This window comes from Sphaeramia orbicularis, chromosome 12 (genome assembly GCF_902148855.1).
Source record: "Sphaeramia orbicularis chromosome 12, fSphaOr1.1, whole genome shotgun sequence".
Classification (NCBI taxonomy): Eukaryota; Metazoa; Chordata; class Actinopteri; order Kurtiformes; family Apogonidae; genus Sphaeramia; species Sphaeramia orbicularis.
In genome coordinates, this window is record NC_043968.1 from 50904002 (window position 1) to 50922533 (window position 18532).

General features: G+C 36.8%; 1 protein-coding gene across 1 annotated transcript in view; it reads left to right on the top strand.

Annotated features, from left to right (window-relative positions):
* Positions 1-18532, top strand: part of rabgap1 (RAB GTPase activating protein 1) — a 76718-nt gene that overhangs the window by 16402 nt on the left and 41784 nt on the right. The window contains 10 exon segments of the mRNA XM_030150664.1: positions 3832-3992; positions 6050-6160; positions 7156-7222; positions 7311-7413; positions 7703-7872; positions 8143-8166; positions 8168-8195; positions 8198-8308; positions 9274-9367; positions 10702-10852. Of these exon segments, the coding sequence (XP_030006524.1) occupies positions 3832-3992; positions 6050-6160; positions 7156-7222; positions 7311-7413; positions 7703-7872; positions 8143-8166; positions 8168-8195; positions 8198-8308; positions 9274-9367; positions 10702-10852 (1020 nt within the window).

The following is an 18532-nucleotide window of genomic DNA, read 5'->3' on the forward strand; positions in this document are numbered from 1 at the left end:
AGGGAGCAAGAGGACATCTTTATATATTCTTGACTGTGTTGCATATGACACCTTCTTGTCATTTATCCCACTTTGTGTCTTTTTTTTTTCATTTCTGCCTTGCACTCACATTTTAATACACATGCACACATACATAGACATTGTCCTGGTAGGATTGTCTTTGACCTTGTCTTAAATCACTGATTTCCCTGCAGTCACTCCCTCAGGGCTCAGTGTCGGTTTGGATGCATTCTCAGTAGACCCCAAAGGAATTATGTCATGCACTGCAGATTGCAAAGCAATGCACATGTAGACAACATAAACCCATAGTACACATGATCTCCAAAGCCAGTGTATGGGGAGGTGCCATTGTATGTGTGTATGTATAGTATTCATACATTGTAGGTTTAGCTGAAATAAATGAAGGAGAGAATAGGGAATCCACCCATGAAGTAGGTTGAAGTACTGCTTCGGTGTTCAGTGACCTGATTTCTCTGTCACGGAAGCACTCTCCTTCAGTGTCCCAAAGAGCCCCCAGACAGACACTGTTTTATCAGCACATCCGCCAAACTGTCCAGTTTACCCACCTAAACTGTGATACATCAGTACCCAAAGTATCACACTAATGTATACACACACAGTCTCTCATTATAGTAGATGTCACATTTCTTAAATAGTGCATCTTTGTCCGTTGCTGTTTCTTCCTTTGCTTCTTGCTAACAGCTTCCTCTTGCCGGCTTCTTTCTCTTTAAGACCCCCAGCAGCAAAATAATCTTGAGTGCCTTCAGCTTGTTTTCAGCTGCTCATTTGCACTGTTACACTGTGTGAGTCCACCCGTTGTTGACCTACTCCTTTGCAAGATAGATGCTGTAGTCATATGGCTACATCAGCCTCAAATCTGCTGTAAATAGTTTTTTTGAACCTCTTAAATCATCTATTATCCTAGCTTTGTCTTTGGACACATACTGAAAGATTTGCATCATTCAAAAATTGTTAATATATTTTCTGTTGCTGACCCATAAAGTTTTCCATCTATTATAAGTCCTGAGTTAACCAAAGGCAGGCTGTGTCATAGCTGGATTAAAAGTGATTTATTTGCCTCAGTAGTGTCATTTGCAGCAAGAATTGACCTAATTATTTCACAAAGTTGTTGCCAAAATTGAAGAGTTCTTTGCTAAAAATTTGCTATGGAAAGAGAAGAAAAGGTTTCTTATTAATGTAAACAATATCAAAACGTATGTACAAAATGTAAAGACATTATATCTGTTGTTTTGAACAGATTTGTGGATTTTGGAAAGGGGCTTTTATTTAATACATAAGCAACCACCTCCTCAGTCCTACTCTGACTCCTTTTTGCCAGACCTCCTAGTGAGGCCCCAAGGCTACTATATAACAGTTCACAGTCTTCTGCTGCTGATCGTGATGCAGAGGCCTGTTCAGTCTCATACTCAACACCTCCATTTTTTTGTCCATAAAGTCACTGCTCCTCCCCTGAGATGTATATCTAGAACTGTATGATTCAGATTTCTACAGCTTTAGTTGATTTGTTCTGCTGAAGTGATTTGGCCTTCTAACATAAATCACATGTTCACTGAACTGACACAAATTTGGCAAAAATATCTCAACACTTAACAATTTCCAGGTACTCAATAGCTTGTTTATTGAAGGCCTATTCTAATACAAAGTACTTTGTTTAAAACAGAATATACACTATAGTACCATTCCAGTTGTTTTTGAGTTTTCATAATGTAAAAAAATTGGTTAGTTTGGCAAAAAATGGTATAATCGGTAAGAATTCACCTATCGGTCAATATTGATAATCATCACAATAAATGTCAAATCATTTTGTCTCTGCTGACTAAAGGCTGATTTTTGGTTCTGACTGAATATTGAAGAAACCAGGTGTGTTTTTGTAGTTTTAGATGATTCTTTATCGTCCTAACATGAAAAACATGTGTCACTTGGATTTCAGAAATATATTAGTTGAACATTCAATACAGTTTTGACAATTTTAGCCACTTTTTTATGTTGAACATTACCATTAAAAGTATCATACAATTTCAGTCTGTCAAATGAGGCTAATTTGTTATTGATGATTAGTATGATTATCATATTTATTATCTTTTATTTTAATGCTCAGGCCTAATTAAGACTCTAGACTGTACACGGGGTCTTACTGGAATTTATTCAGGGACAAATTGATTCATTCTAGTATTTTGGTGAATTTATACAAACTGTGGATGTTGTTAAAAGAACTTGCCTTCTGTGAAGTTTAAATAATTTAATAGGAATATTGTTGCATTGCAAATGCATATGCAGATGTTTAAGGACTGAAGCAAATGATCTAGTGGTGGGGTTTTAGTTGGTCATAAACTTGACCGATAGATAACTACATCAGAAAGATCAGGTAACCGAGTAGTTGTCTTGTAGTCAAGTCATTAAATAGCAGAGTGACTTAAACATTTAGATAGAAATGTTTTTCACTTTTCATATCTTGGTAGAACTCCTACCCACTACTCATGAATAACAAAGCTGTTTGGAGGCAGATTTGACTCTAACTTTGATGGAACAGTACAAAACAACAGGTCCATTGTTCAGACCTTTCAGTTACATGTCATAATTTCATAGATACAGGGGGTGTCTCTCACTTTGCTCAAGTCATCCTTTCTTTTATACTTAGCTCCCCCTTGTTTTCCAGTGAATAAACCCCCAGCGATGCTCTGACATCCTTCCAATGTAGCAGGAAGAAAACAAAGGCATTGTGTAGGAGAGGTTAGAAGCTGTTTTTATGCTGGCCTTGAAAACAAGAGTATTTTTTATTTATTGATAACAGCTAACAGTTTCCTTACACAATCTTTCACTAGCTAATCTTGCTCAAGCTGTTTACAAGAGTTCTACATGATCCAGAACCAACGTAATGGAGGGATTTGTTCAGGGGCAAGTTTTACTTGTATACATTGTGTACTTCTCTCCACACACATCTATTGAGTGATAATAAAAAAATGAAGTTATAATTTTTTGACTTAATGACACCTAACAAAGTTAAGTCATGATTAAAAAATGGAGTAAATAAATTATTACCACCTTTTTTCCACTCTGGACAATCTCTTGCTGTGCCCTTAACTCTGGAATAGTACTTCCATACTCATGTGGAAGTATTAATATTATTCAGTGTGTTGATTGAATTTAATATCTAACTATTTTGGAGGGTCTGGTTTTATTAGAGGTAGTGTAGTGTAGTGCCCCATATTTTAATATAACAAAAACAAATCTGAGTTTAATGTTGGTGGTGATCAGTGATAACTAATTGGTGACAGCTTTACCAGGTGCTGATATTTCTGTTTTATTAGCTTAGGTTTGTGATCTATGAGACACAGAGACATTCTGCTTCTTCTTTGGCTTGTAAAATTATCTTTTAAACTGGCAAAGATTAAACCTATAAATAATGGCAGAGTGCAACATTTCCTGCATGATGACTGTGTAGCTGAACAACCTAGGTGAATTACTATGAAGGCAAGTAGTCTCATGTCACTTGTGACCTAACAGTGCTCACATCCTTTCCTGGAATTAATTTTGCTGAGAAATAAGCCATGAAGGTCCTGAATCTATTAACAAAACAAAAGAGAGATCACACTACAATGTGCCTTTACATATTTCCTCTTTTACAACCACATGCCGTCTGTTTTGTGTTGTGTGTCAGACAGTAATACAAAGAATTATAGAACTGCTTTGTGTGGTTATTTATGTTGTTCATAGTGTCTGTATAGCCTATATGTCATGTTTTAGTACATATTACTTTAGTTGTAGATTGACCTAGTGTTCTGTGTCTTATGTTTCCCTTTCCCTCTGCAGGTGAGTAGGATACTGTACAGCTTTGCCACAGCATTTCGACGGTCAGCGAAGAAGGCAGTTCTGTCATCTCAGCAGGCTGCTCCCCTCACCCCTGACAGTGACTTGTTTACTTTCACTGTCAGCCTGGAAATCAAAGAGGATGATGGAAAGGGTACTTTCAGGTGGGCACACATTCACACATTTTGTATTTCACTGTAGCACAAAAGTTTAAATGTTCGCTGAAACCCCCCCCTCTCATTCCACTGTGGTAGCTGGGAGGGGGGAGCTTGGACAGTACCCTGCTTGTCACTCCAACATATTAGATGATGGTAATGTACCTTACTGCTGGATGCCACTCACAATGACACAAAAATGTAGATGAACAGAAAGTCTGCTCTGAGCTACTGTAGTTACATGGCAGTACAACATTCTGGACTGTGTGGAGGGGACCTGTTCCCTTTGTAGATATAAACAGCTCAGTCCAAGGTGACGGAAACACTGCAGTTGTTGTTTTTGCATGATTATACCGTAGTGAAAACATAATTATGAATATTATGTCTTATTTTTGTAATTAGAAATCCTTTAATTCCCAATATATTACACATTGGGCTTTTTTAAGATGCATATTAAGTTATATTGCAATACAAAAGTTTTTAATGTGCTCATGGTCAGACAGTTTTCTTGAGTTGTAAAAGTATTATTGCCCATCCTTCTGCTAATTCTCTTTTTGATAGTTACTGGTGAAAAATAAGCCTAAGTATTTGTTTTTAAATTAATGTATTTTTTATGTTTATTTAATTAACATAAATCAATAGAATACAAAATTCATCATCAAGACTTTAATAGTTCCGCATATCTTCATAATGAGCTTTGACCTGTGCTTCTTACAGTTTAATATGTATTTAACCTGGGGCTTTACAGCCTTACTTTTGGAAATCATTTTGAAGATTTTGATTGTAGAAATATTACCAATATGCAGACTACATGTTAGGGCTAAAATCTCTTTATCATGTCATCGTTGACAACATATCTCTGTATTTTCAGTTAGAATACAAACTGTATTTTTCATTTTGTTCAAATATCTTTAGTTTTAATGAACAGCAAATGTCTCTATACAAAGATAATACTAAAATGTAATACTTAGAAAAAATAACATATGAGGAAGAAGAAATTCCATGTAAAAATTGACAAGGGATGCTTTGTCTTTTAACTCTGTGGTATTTCAAATATTCAGTTTGGTCTCTTGCTTCTCTTTATCTTGTTGTTGGTCCCTTAAACTCATCTGCCCTGACCTTTTTTATTTTGATTTCCATATTACTGAGTCACTTCTATGTGTTCAGAGTCCTAGTTATCTAGCTTATTTGGAAAACAAAACAAGTAAACAAAAAATGCCTGTGATAAATTTAGCCAGCATATTTCCCCCTCATTAGCTCTTCCTTGGTTATTTTTAGTTTGTTGTATTCTAAGCAAGCCGTTTTCACATGCAACAATAGAAGCTGCTCTCTATGTTAGCATTTTTTATCCCTCCACAAAGAAGGCATGACCAACAAACTATAGCAATAGTGTTTTTCTACTTTGCTATATCATTAATATAAAAAATATATAAGAAAAAATGTAATGGAGTGAAAAGACTCTTGTTTATTTGTAGCCAAGGAACCTATTTACAGCATAAAGCCATGACTCAGTCTTGATAGTCTAGTTGACTGGGCTCTATCTGGCACATCAAGTCCCTAGTCACAGAGTTTATGTGATCTAAGAGCTGCCAAATATCACAGACTGTTCCAGATATTTGTAATAGATGTTAAACAGCGGGATGGATATCATGGATTTTTTAAACCCAAGAATCTCTTAACTCAAAGCTGTCTTCACTGTTTCCTCTGGAATCTGTGTCAGCAAGAGTTGAAGGGATGCTGATTACCGTTCCCATCTCAAACCTGGTTTTCTTTCCTGCTCTGCTTTCAGAACAGAAAAGCAAGACCAGATCATGTCATTGCGAAAGGAAAAAAAAATCGACATAATAAACTGTATTTGTTCTGCTTGTTTGTATTTATTTTGTAAACTTGAAGTAGAATTAGCTGAACTTGCATCACAGCCATGTCTTTTTTTCCTCAGCCTGTGCTAAATCTTACCTAAAATTGTAATGCCATTTGTGTCTAATTATTATGATACAGTGTACACAATGTACTCTTCATCATTATAACAACTAATAAATAAATGCTTCTTTTTGTAATGTATTCAGTGCTGTAGCAAAAGACAAGGACAAGCAGAGCTTCAAACTGCGTGCAGGAATGGACAAGAAAATTGTTATCTATGTCCAGCAGACATCCAATAAGGAGCTGGCAATTGAGAGGTAAGTTGTTCCACTCATAGTACACCAATGCACATAATATTCATCTGCTGTGCCCTGGAATTTGTGAATGCGCCTATTGATTTTAATCATATGCACTTATAAGTAAGATAGGTCATGCAAGTTATGTATGAAACTATTGTAAGGCAGCCATGAGAGGATGAAAAATGAATAAAAATGTTAAGAATCACAAGCCATCCTTGTGTCAGCTGCACTTTTTACTTACAGAAACAGTCCTACTTTAAGAATGTCTCTTTATTCAAGTAAAAGTAGGGCAAAAATGGTCAATTTCTCAACATGAGAAATGTAATAAATGATCTAAGTTGACATCAGCCTAAAGTAGAGATTGTGGTCATCATGGAACTGTTCTTTTTTAAAGGGAATGTTTTAAAGGAGAGTCCTGTCATACACACATCAAACTGAATGTGTCCCTCCATTAGCAGCAGCAGAGCTATGTCTGAAGTTAAAACTACAGTCAGACATTCGTAAGTGTGGAATCACTCAGCTTTTAGTGATAAACACACACTGGTTGAAATCTTTACATCCGTGTGTCAGCCTCTGTCATGGGTTTAAGTGTTCCGGCTCAGTTGTAAGGAGGTGATTGATGTGCATCTGTCTTTGAGGCTCTCATTTTCCACAGCTGTAAAATTGTGCTGAAATTTAAACATTCCATCTACTTCTTTGCGGACTTCCATTTTCACGGTGGTTTGTTATTGTACGATGAGCCTAGAGAAGGTGAGGAGTGAGATGCTGTGTTTAATATTTTCCAATGTTCTGTTCTGTGTTAGAGGATCGGCCCAGGAAGCTATTTGTGGTAACATATGTCATGTTTTACAACTGGTTTTACTAAGAGATTTATTGCTCTGAGTCTGGCTTTTGCTCTGTTCTTTCTTTTTTTTTCTTGTGTAATCAAATTCATTCTGCTTTTCTGTCTTCCTTGCCTTTGTGTGTCTTTGCTTGTTTATTTGTGTGTTTGCTTTCATGTGCTTCTTCTCCAGGTGTTTTGGTCTTCTGCTCAGCCCAGGGAAAAATGTGAAGAACAGTGACATGCACCTGCTAGACCTGGTGGGTGTCTCTGCAATTGTGTGAGTGAGTGTGGGTGTGTGTATTTGTTTTCGAGTTTCTTTTAACTTCCTACAAACTTGTTCTTTAGGAGTCAATGGGAAAGAGCTCTGACGGGAAGTCTTACATCATCACAGGAAGTTGGAACCCCAACACGCCTCAGTTTCAGGCTGTGAATGAGGAAACACCCAAAGGTGACAGCCAAAAAACTGTCAGAAGAATCACATTTTACACCATTATGATTTCTATAGTACATATCTTTGATAAGTAGTTACTTCCTATGGTATTTAAGGAAAAGGTGTAAAGAATGTTTCACTTTATTTGTGTGACATATACCCTTTGCACAAGAAATCAAATTAATTGCAGCCACTAAAAATATGTCTGACTGTGTGAACACAAGTTGGGATTACATTTTTGTGATTTATATGGAGTGGGCTCAACTGAATCGTTGACATCATTTGTGCCCTTATGTTTCTGTCATAGATAAATTCATGTACATGACGACAGCAGTGGACCTGGTGATCACAGAGGTGGAGGAACCGGTCCGTTTTCTGCTAGAGACAAGGGTCAGAGTGTGCTCCCCAAATGACAGACTGTTCTGGCCCTTCAGCAAGCGTAGTTACACTGAAACCTTCTACCTTAAACTACGGCAGGTATGAAAAATCATCAACATCTTTCATCGGGAATGAACAGTTCAAGTTATGTTCACTGTGATCTACATCAGGTTAGATGAGACCTGCGACAGTCCAAGACAGTTTCTTTAATATATTGCATGAAATAAATGGAATACAAAGTAAATGGGATGTAAAATGATGTAAAATAAATGGATGTGTATAAAGGAATGTAATGGAAATTGTTTCAGCCAGTTGGAGGATGCTTGCTTGAGTTTATTTATTTTTTTCTCCTGTTTTATCTCTTTTAAGATGGAGCGTAAGGAGCGTAAAAGTCCCTTCCTCAGACACTCTGTATGAGGTGGTGAGTTGGAAAGTGAGACTGAGAGAGAGAAACGGAAGACCACAGCTAGTCCTGGCATCCTGACTGGACCCGGTAACACGGTCCCCTCCCCACCCGAGGATGATGAAGAGGAAGGTAACTGAATACATAGCTTAGCCACTTTTAGGGTGTCTATAATCATAAAGCTCATTAGGAAGGTATAAGAGCCGTTAGTGAAATTCAGTTTCTGATTTTGCAAAGGATACACCTTCTTAATGAATATATTTTTTACAAACACAGCACTGTGCAAGAAGGCATAGCAGCAGAATAACAAAATGATTTTAATGTGCTGCATTTGATCAAATGATCACATAAACAGCCCCAAATCTGATGTTACCTTGGCCAGGGAAATAAAATCACATTTGATTGTTATTTGGATTGTTTGACTATCATAGTGTTCTTACTCTGTACTGACCTTAGAGATGTTCACATGCACCACACAGGAAGAAAAGTAGTACCACATTAAATATGTACAGTTTAAACGGGATATGGCACTCACCTTCAGTCTTCAGCATTTAACTTCAGTGTCTGACTTTGTCTTATAATAATAATAATAATAATAATAATAATAATAATAATAATAATAAACAACTTGTGGTCCAGAATCAAGATTCCATTCTAGATCAAACAGAACTATTTGTTCAATGCCCCTACATAGTATTTAGCAAACAGTGTTATGTGTTTTTTGTCTGAATGTGCAAGTTTGCAGTGATAAAATAAGAACTGTCAAATAAAATGTCTTATTTTGGGAGCTGTATCTTTAGTAATTGATCAAGTTGATAGCTTAGATTGAAACAATATTTTCAGAAAAGCACGTGAAAGTATTATCACTAAAAAACATCACTAAATAACTTTGGATGATAAACAACTCATGACTTTTTTTTTTTTTTTGGATTATGCTTTTGGGTGGAAATTCTTTTTTCAGAAAAAGAAACATTTATGGATAGCAAGTTTTGTAATGAAAACTACAAAGCAATAACTACAATGTGTAGTGCTAAGTTAATTTTGGAGACAGTGATGGATCTCATTTTGTTTCTTTTGTGTGTCCATAATGTCTCCAGATAATGATGAACCTTTGCTAAGTGGTTCTGGTGATGTTTCCAAGGAGTGTGCAGAGAAGATCCTGGAAACCTGGGGAGACTTGCTATCCAAGTGGTAAGGTTTGATTCATTCTGTACTGCCTCCCTCATGTTCTCCTACTGTTATTGTGAATGTGCACATATGAGTACACATTTGGATAATCCTGCGGAATTATCAACATGTTCTGGTTTTAATGAATAGAATAAAGAGCAGACGGGAGTTCCTGATGAGCATCTTATCAGTATGTCGTTGTCTTTCATTATTGTATCTATTTTTAACCTAAAACTTGAGATGAACCATTTCAAAGTTGACTCGACTTTAACTACCTCTAAATTAAGACACACTGCAAGGCCTACATCTTCCTCTATTAGTGTGTACTTCTGAAAAAAAAAAAAAAAAAATCATAAGACTGACCTGTCATAATACTGGGCTTTGTGTGTGTTATTGGAGATTTTGTGTCTTTAAGCAAGAGAGAGTGCATCATGGCTCTGTGGGATGAAGAGCTCAGGGAGCACGGAGGCAAATCACAGAAAGCCCTTTACAATCTTATGCCCCTAAGGACTAGGGCTGGCATTACTTACGTCACATGTCTGCACACATGCATGCACACAAATACACAGTATACTTTTGTTTTCCCTCCTAGTCTCAGCAGAAAATGCCATGTATTGCATAACTGGCTGCTTGGAACAAAAAACAGAACAGAAAATAGTAGGGGGATGAATTTTAAAAAAAAAAGGGGGGGAAAAAGTGAGAGAATCATCAGCAATTGTTGTCTCCAGTCATGCGATATTTGGTACGTAGGTACAGCTGTGCCTCCAAGTATTCCATCTTCTCACTTTCTCTTATTATATCTGTTTTACACAGGCTGATGTTTCAGTTCATGAGTCATCTGAATTTGGTTTTGCATTTCAGGAAATTCCCAACAGCTAAATGATTTAAATGTGAAAATGAGGGAGGGAAGGAAGACATTAAAACTTTTTATGTGACGCTAATTTTATTTTCAATTGGCTTATTCTCTACTATTGTCTATTGTTTTCTCGTTATGCTAAAAATGGCACAGAGGTAGATAAAGGCAAAAATGACATACAACTGTGTGTATCAACTGTGTCACAAAAAGTTTTACTTAAATTTCATTTTTTTTAAATTAAATGTAGCTCTCAAGGGACTGCAGTTGTAAATCATTATATGACAAGGAGAAATAATTCTCTGCTCCTCTCTGTTGTGTTTTTGGTTCAGAGCACCATCTTTAAAAATTATGGTGTTTCTTGTTGGAAATAGGCAAGGACCAATGAAACCATTATCTTTGGTATTGTAGGCAGGTGTTTCATTTTAGTAATATTAAGGTGTTACAGTTAGTTTAGTGTTGTCTTTGATAAACTGGTGTTGTTCAATCCTTTTCTCATTCACAGGCATATGAACCTCTCAGTGCGACCCCGGCAGCTCCCAGCGTTGGTGCGGAGTGGCATCCCTGAAGCACTCCGTGGAGAGGTTTGGCAGCTCCTGGCAGGTTGCCATAACAACGACCACCAGGTTGAAGAATACCGCACTCTTATCACAAAGGTAAGGCCATGCAAAAATGCATTTTTTTCTGAAGCTCAGTATACACCAAAGTGGCTCGGTGACATACAGAAAGTATACCAAACAAGATGGTATAGTCATAGAGTACTACCACTACAGTAGTTTTTGTCTAAGCGTATTCCATTACTAATTCACAAATTAGTATTTGTTAAAGATATTAAAGACATTTTTACGTAATGGTATAGTTTCATTTTAATTCAGACACATTAAATGTTTTTGTCTTGTACTGGACTATGCATACACATCACTGTTCTTGAAGCTGCTGTGGGCAGCAGTTCTGGTAATTTAGTTTTACTGAAATAGGACCACTGGGGCCCAAGGCTTACCTTTCTAAATAAGTTCCCTCATGTGGTTCAAACTTGTGATGGTAACCACTGCTGCCCCGAAGATCAGTGAACAAACAGAGTCAAGACACAGACACATAGTCAAGAATTAATGTTCTTAAATAAATGAGGACTCAACTCAAGGAATGAATCAACTTAAGGTTGATCTTTTTTGTAAAAAAGGTCAAAACAAGAGCTAAGAGTGTGGAAACGTATTCAAGGTTTACATTGTGTTTAGTTCTGGGAGATAGACCTGGACCGTCACCAGTAGTTGTCCTGTTGTCTACTACTCTCACTTCATTAAAGGAGTTTTTGTAGTGGATACTTTTACCTGTAGATTTGTTTATATTTCTTCTTCTGCTTTCTTTGTTGTGTTAAAACCAAAACTCTATTTACCTTTATTGACAGATGAACTTATGAAAGGATCAAATTAAAATGAGTACCTTGGAAGTCTGCTGCTTCTTTTTTTTTAGTGAGTTTAGCTTTTGTGGCCACAGATCTTTTTCATTTACCAGAGAATCACAGAGTGCATGTGCAGGTCTGTCTGTGTGGATGTGTATGTGACTATCACAGTTGCCTTAGTCTTGCTGTAGATGGTTAACCCTCCCTGAGTGTTGAGCACAGTATGTTATTCTGTGTAATTTTTTTTCCCCGCTGCAGTTCTGTCCACTATTCTTATGTAAAGGCAACATCCCCAGGCAGCGAGCTGGGTCCCAGGTGGTGACAAGATGTTGGTCTTGCCCTTTCCTCCCCTCTGCTCTCCCGTTCCACTCTCATCCTCCACACCCTCCCCTATGCTTTCTTTTTTGCTTGTCTCCTGTCTGTGTCCTGCGCCCTTAATGCTATTTACATCACTGTGTATGAGGACAGTATATTTACATGCTTGATATTCAAAAAGAAAGTTCTTTTGTGCTGAAATAAAGTAGGATCACAGTTGTTATTTTGTTATCATGGATGGTATGAATGGAATGCCTTTTATGTAGACAACAGTAACAGAGGTTCACAAAGACACTGTATTGATAGCCTTTGGACAGAAAAATGAATAGGAATGAAATGCAAAAAGCACTGGAGCATTCTAGTTTTGTTTGTGAGCCAACAAACAGATAAAAGTGTGGAGAGCACGTGCAGCTATATCTGACTCTGACAGATGACTTGCATTTTATGTAGTCTCTTTAGAGAAAGATTGTGCAAGGTAAACCAGAACCACACAGGCCAAAAAGATAATTAATTGCTCAATGACTTGTGGAGCTAAATGAAATATCAGTTGCACAGATTCATTAATCAGCAAAAAGACACAGAAGTGTGGTCAGTAGAACAATCCTAACATGAATTTTCCACAACAGAAAATGTGTTGCATAATGGTCTACATACCGTATTAATTAATTAGGAAACATTTTTATTCACATACCTATTTGTATTGCTGCTGGTACTAATTAAAGTTCATCCCCACACATGAGAATTCATGCTTTCATTTTTCTGCTCTTTTTTTTTTTTTTTGCATGTGTACATGCCATCCATGTGCCAGCTTCTAATTTGTTTTGTGTGGTTTTTGTCTTCAGCCTGTAGTTGTGGGTATCCCTTTGTACAGCATTACACTGTATGCACAGCATGTCCTAGCTAGTACACTCTTTTGTGTCCGTGCCATTCTTGGACTTTGTGTTCATCTGCATGTGTGAATGCAGGGCATTGATGGAAGTGGATGCAGGGCTGTAGGTCTTGCAGATTTAACCTGCTCTTTCCCTGTGGACCCCATCATGAACTCTTCAGTACGAGGCCTTTGAAAAAGGGCCCTTGCTGCCAAGTACTGGAAGTACCAGACTAACTCTCAAAACCTGACTAATTAACACTCAACCAGTAACCATTAACCTCATTAGGCAGTTGCAGTTATGGCCCATATTTCCCTGTTTAGCTCCATAAATTACAGTAAGTAAAAGCAGCTCATTGACAGAGTTACTAATTGGTTTTGGCAGCACACTGGTTCAGTGCCAGTTGATTTTAATCATGGCAGTGTTATGAAAGACGGCGTGACAAACTCAAAGGCAGTAATGTACATGAGGAGTATCGTGACAGTGCTATTGTATAAACAAAGGCACCGAAGCAATTTAGACCTAATGTCTTTTGTGTGTTTTACACATAATGGCAATCATGTATCATTCTGCTGAAGCCATAATAGGTCATGTTTCTGCATTAAACTTAGCCTTTTTGTATTGACTCGTGCTCTTACATTTTATTACATATGCAACTATATAACAGGAGAAATGGTAAAGAAAATGCATAACTGGCAAAAAAACAATACCTAGATCAAGTCTTCTCTCCCACACAACCTCTAAAGACACTCAAACTTAATGCAGTTGATTTCCAGTCATGTAAAAAGACTCAAAGCCACAGTAATAAGAGCAGCTCAAGTAGATTGATAAGTTAAGTGGGTGATGATGGACTGATTACCTTGGGTTCTCATGACCTACTTGCATTTAGTTGTGAGTGTGGTTGTTGTCAGGCGATAAGAAAAGACATAATGTGCTTACTTAACCTGAATTACCCCACAAAAGCCTTTTAAGATATCTGACTATTATTTAACATGTTTAGCCATATTATCCTTTCACTGGTGGTTCTGTTAAACAAAAACAAAAACCTTTTTAAGACCCAGGCTGCAACACTTGCATATCATAAGGGCAGTAAGCTTTTGTTCTGTTATCAGTTTTATTAAATACAAATCTTGTAATTCAATAAATACTCTATCCCAATATCTAAACACAGTGTTAAATTTCTGCTGTCGTGGGTCTCTCATTCAGTGCAAATCTAAAAAGACATTTGGAGTGAGGCAGGATCACGGGAGCTGATATGTTTACCAACATTACTGTTGAAAACGTATCGGATGTATGTTTACAGAATTGCATTCATATTACGTTTTGTGACACATTCACATTATGTTAATGTAATTCTATTGAAATAGCTATAATGTATGTAATGCTTAATGCTCAAGTTTACATTTCAACATTAGTTAAGGGTGTATGATATTGGTGACAAGCAACACAGAATTAAATTATGAATTTCACTGATTTAAAATATTGTTGCCTTTGATATAAATCAAGTACACAACTAAACAAAAACATAAGAAGGATGATTAGGGCTACTCTGAAGATTAAAAAAAACATATGATACTTCATGAATAAATTATGAGAATAAAGTTGTGTTTTTTTAATGAAAAAATTTAAAAATTAAAAGAATAAAGTAATAATACTTTAAAGAACAGGCCTTAACGTTAGAAGAATAAAGTCAGAATATTTTGAAGAAAAAAGTCATAATTTTAGGAGAATAAAAGTCTAAAGAAGATAAATATCAGCAGCAATCGTAACGTAGGGCATCCCCTTCAATTGAAATTATTAGAAGTAGAGGTTTCAAAATAACAAAATAGGCTTTTGGTTCTCAGATTGGAAACATAGTCATAGGTAGAACTAACAGATTTGAGCTGTTAATTCTGTTGTATGTTTCCCCATTAAAAATGTGACTTGTTTCTTGTAAATAGGGACCTTAATCTCTTAACATCATGCCTTTTTTTATCATAACTACAATAATTTTTTAGGCTGTAGTTGATAGAAGGTGTTCTATACTATTAGAGTTTACTGTGTGTTGTAAGTATATTTCTTGTGCAGGTATATGTCATCCTGAACAACTGCATTTGTATGTGTAGTGCAGAGAGTGACACAGTGATCAGATAAACAGGAGCCTGGTCTTCAGACCTGCTGTGCCAGCGTCCTGTGGAGAGAATAAACAAGCACTCATAACTACCTTTCTGTCTGGATGTCTGACCCACATAAGCACCTGTCTGTCTGCCTGCCTGCCTGTCTTTGTATTTATTCATATGTGCTTATGCCTGGCTCTGAGTGGCTCTGGCTTATACCTAGACCTGTTTGTTCTCCTGTCAACTTCTGTGTCTTCCTGCCTGTCTCTGTCTGCATGCTCATTTTTTCAGTTTTCACACTGTCTGCTTTTCCTTTCTCTCTCCTCTGGATGTCTAGTGGGGTCAACCTGTCTGCTTTATCTTTTTCTGTGTGACTGCCTGTCTCGCCATCCCATAGGTTATATATGTTCATTCCTGGTAAGGACCAAACACAGTAGAATACACATCACATGCCTGTGGACAGTCAGATGACAAGAAATTTACTGTAGGATTTGCTGTTGAATATGAATTATTTGTTTGTTAGATGCTGTTAGATGCACAGTACTTAATTCACTGAAAAGATTTATTATTGACACTATAGTGGACCAGATTTGTTTTATTTTTATTTTCCATGTGATGTTTCTTTTCTGGGCATACATCAGGGGCAGTATTCATAAAGCATTCTACTTAAGAGTGTCTGCCAATGACGAAATTGTACATCACTTTTTTCTTAGGATTATGGTGTTAAGACTTTTCTGCATATATTAAGACGTGATTATGGTAAAGATAAGATATTCAAAGAACATCTTAGCCTTTTAGTAACTCCTATGATAGAATCTGCTAGAAGTTGAGAGGAGGACTTTGGAGGGGCCTAAGAGTTTTTAAAGCAGAGGAAAAAATGAAAGAAAGATAGAGGTTGAAGAAATATGCTCCAAATGTTGATGGACAGTGAGTTAATGAAACACTGTGAAGAGATTGTGCAGGGATGATGTTTGTAGCTGACTACCAGCAAAGACATATTTTTCTATTAATATTAAATCGATTAAGTGCTAAAATTAGTAGCATTGTGAATTATTGTAAGCAAATACATGTAACGGTTGTCGGTGTGTAAATGGGCTGCTTTGCAAGTAGGCCTGTGTTTTCAGCAGGTTTTGTGGGCTACTTTTAAACTACAGCTCACAATATTTTCAACAGAAATGTTTGTCACATAATGCAGAATGAATATGTACATCATATGTTAAAGCAGTGTATGACTTTCAACACTAATTTTTTTTAAATTTTGTAAAACCCGAGTGATAGCCAACTTATCACTAATCTATTAGTGTTTCCGTGCTTGCATACCTAAATCACTTCCCTCACGGTGAACAACTTCGAAGATGACCTCATCACAATCATCTGTTTGTTTACATACTAAACAGTTACATCACTTGTGTCTTTTCAGAAATTTTGTTGCAAAGTGCATTGTGGGAATGGGAATTCCACGCAGCTAGTTCAGACTATGACACATTTGATATCTCTGGGCAAACATAGCATTATTACCTTTCAGAATATTGTAATTCAAGAGATCTGTGACAAACAAGGTATCTGCATTTCTACTTAACTATGTTTTCAAGTTGTGAAAAATCTCAGATGTTTCCAGATCAAAAGGCAGGTTAAATATGTCTGTTGACTGTAAGGATTATGTCAGTGCTGGAGAATAATGTGGGAATAATGTTTCTGGCAGATCAACAACTGTAAGAAGAACATTTAATTTACTTTGGAAGCAAATACTCATGAACTTCATTGGGTTTTTGTAAATTATTATTTTATGTTTTGGGTTTTTTTTTTATACATAGACCAGTGTAGTTAATTTCACATCAAACCTCTCACTACTAATCATGACTAGTAGATTTTTATTTCCTTTCCAAACGGACATACAGTACCTTTTACAGATGCTGTTTTGTTGTGAGGTGTGTGTCAGCTATTGGACTCTTGTGTCTGGGAGGTTTCCACACTATGAAGAAGCTTTAGTTTCATAGGTAACAGGACTGACTTGTACTCAGCCTGGCAACTTCTTCCTCCTCATTTCACAGCTGTTTTCCCTTTTCTGTATTTTTTTGTAGACTTCTACGTTGTTTTTGCTTGCTCTACCTCTTATTCTGATTTATATGGGGACTGTTTTTTTTGACTCCCTTCCTCCTCCCCCCTTCCTGTTCCTTTTCTGTTATCATCCCTTTTCGTACTGTCATCTATTTATAGCTCCTCGTGTGGTGGGCAAAGAAGGTGCGTGAAAGCACAAGAGTGTGTCTGGATGCGGGGGAGAAAGGTGTAGGCCGGTGTGTGTGTGGCTGTGTGGGTACGTTTGGGTCTCCATCACGCTACAGCAAATTGCCCTGCACGAGGCAAACTCCGCAGTCTTCAGAAAGTCATTGAAATGAGGATATTGACCATGCATTGAGCACGGTGATCACTGCCTTGTGAATATTCTAAATTTAGAAGAGGATTCTGAGTAATTAAATGTAATTGTCAAATCATATGATCTAAAAATAGCACAGCCTGTAATTGGATGGATTCAGCTGGCTCCTCAGAGTGAGGACATGCACAGCTAAACTAAACAAATGGAGAAAACTGCATTTAGCTGAGCTTTAACCAGTAATAAAAAGATGGTAGTTGATGCTGGGAGGAAGCCTGAAACACATGGTGAAGTTGTGCATTGCTAAATGTTTCAAGGCAGCAATTATCCATGTAGAAATACAGTCTTTGCCAATGGATGCAAAATGATGAGCAGGTGCATACATTATCTGTTTGGTATCCTCAGGCTTAACTGAGTGAGTGACATGTTTGTACACATGCCTGTACTTGTACGACACTTATTAGCCTGATCCAATTCCTCCTTTGGCTCCTACTCCTCTATTTGTCACATTACTTTTGGATAGTCCTACTACTAAGTCTTTTCAGATGTAGAGTCCAAATGGAGTGGTGCAAACAAATTCCCAGAATGGCTAACACTCACTCAGAGAAATGTGGGCATATAAAAATTACCAAGTCAAACAGAAAACAATTGTAAACCTAAAACTACTCCAGGAGACATTGAGTTAATGATGTAATTACAGATGACACGAGAAGCACTACTGTGAGGTGTCAAGGTGACATTATAAAAGATGCACATTTCAAAACATGTTCATAGTGTATCAGTGACATTTTTGTTACCACTAATGCTGCCATAATTGCATAGTATACAAAAGTTCTGTGTGATGTTTATTACATTTTCACATGATACACCAGCAGGCACCATATCTGTGGTTTTCTATTTTTTAAGAGATAATTTTACCACAGTGATGCCTTATCCTAGACTACAGGAGGGCTGAACATTCTGTCTATAAGATCATATGATGATCTTTTGAGGTGGAATCACAATCCACAATCTGAATAACAAGTTTCTCTTTTATTATAAACCAAACTACAACAAGTTTTCTTCTCATTTTCTTTAGTTTCTGAAAGCTTAGGCAGTTTGTGATTGCTTTTTGTTGTTGTTGCTTGATTTTTGCATCATTTTGCACAGACATTATATCTAGATGAAGTAAACAGAAGTTGGCATTTTTCTGAGACATCTGACAGCTGTTGTGTTTTACCTAGACTATTCTAACTATTCTAGTAAGCTGGGCTACTGACATTAATGCTACAAATCCATAGGTTAAT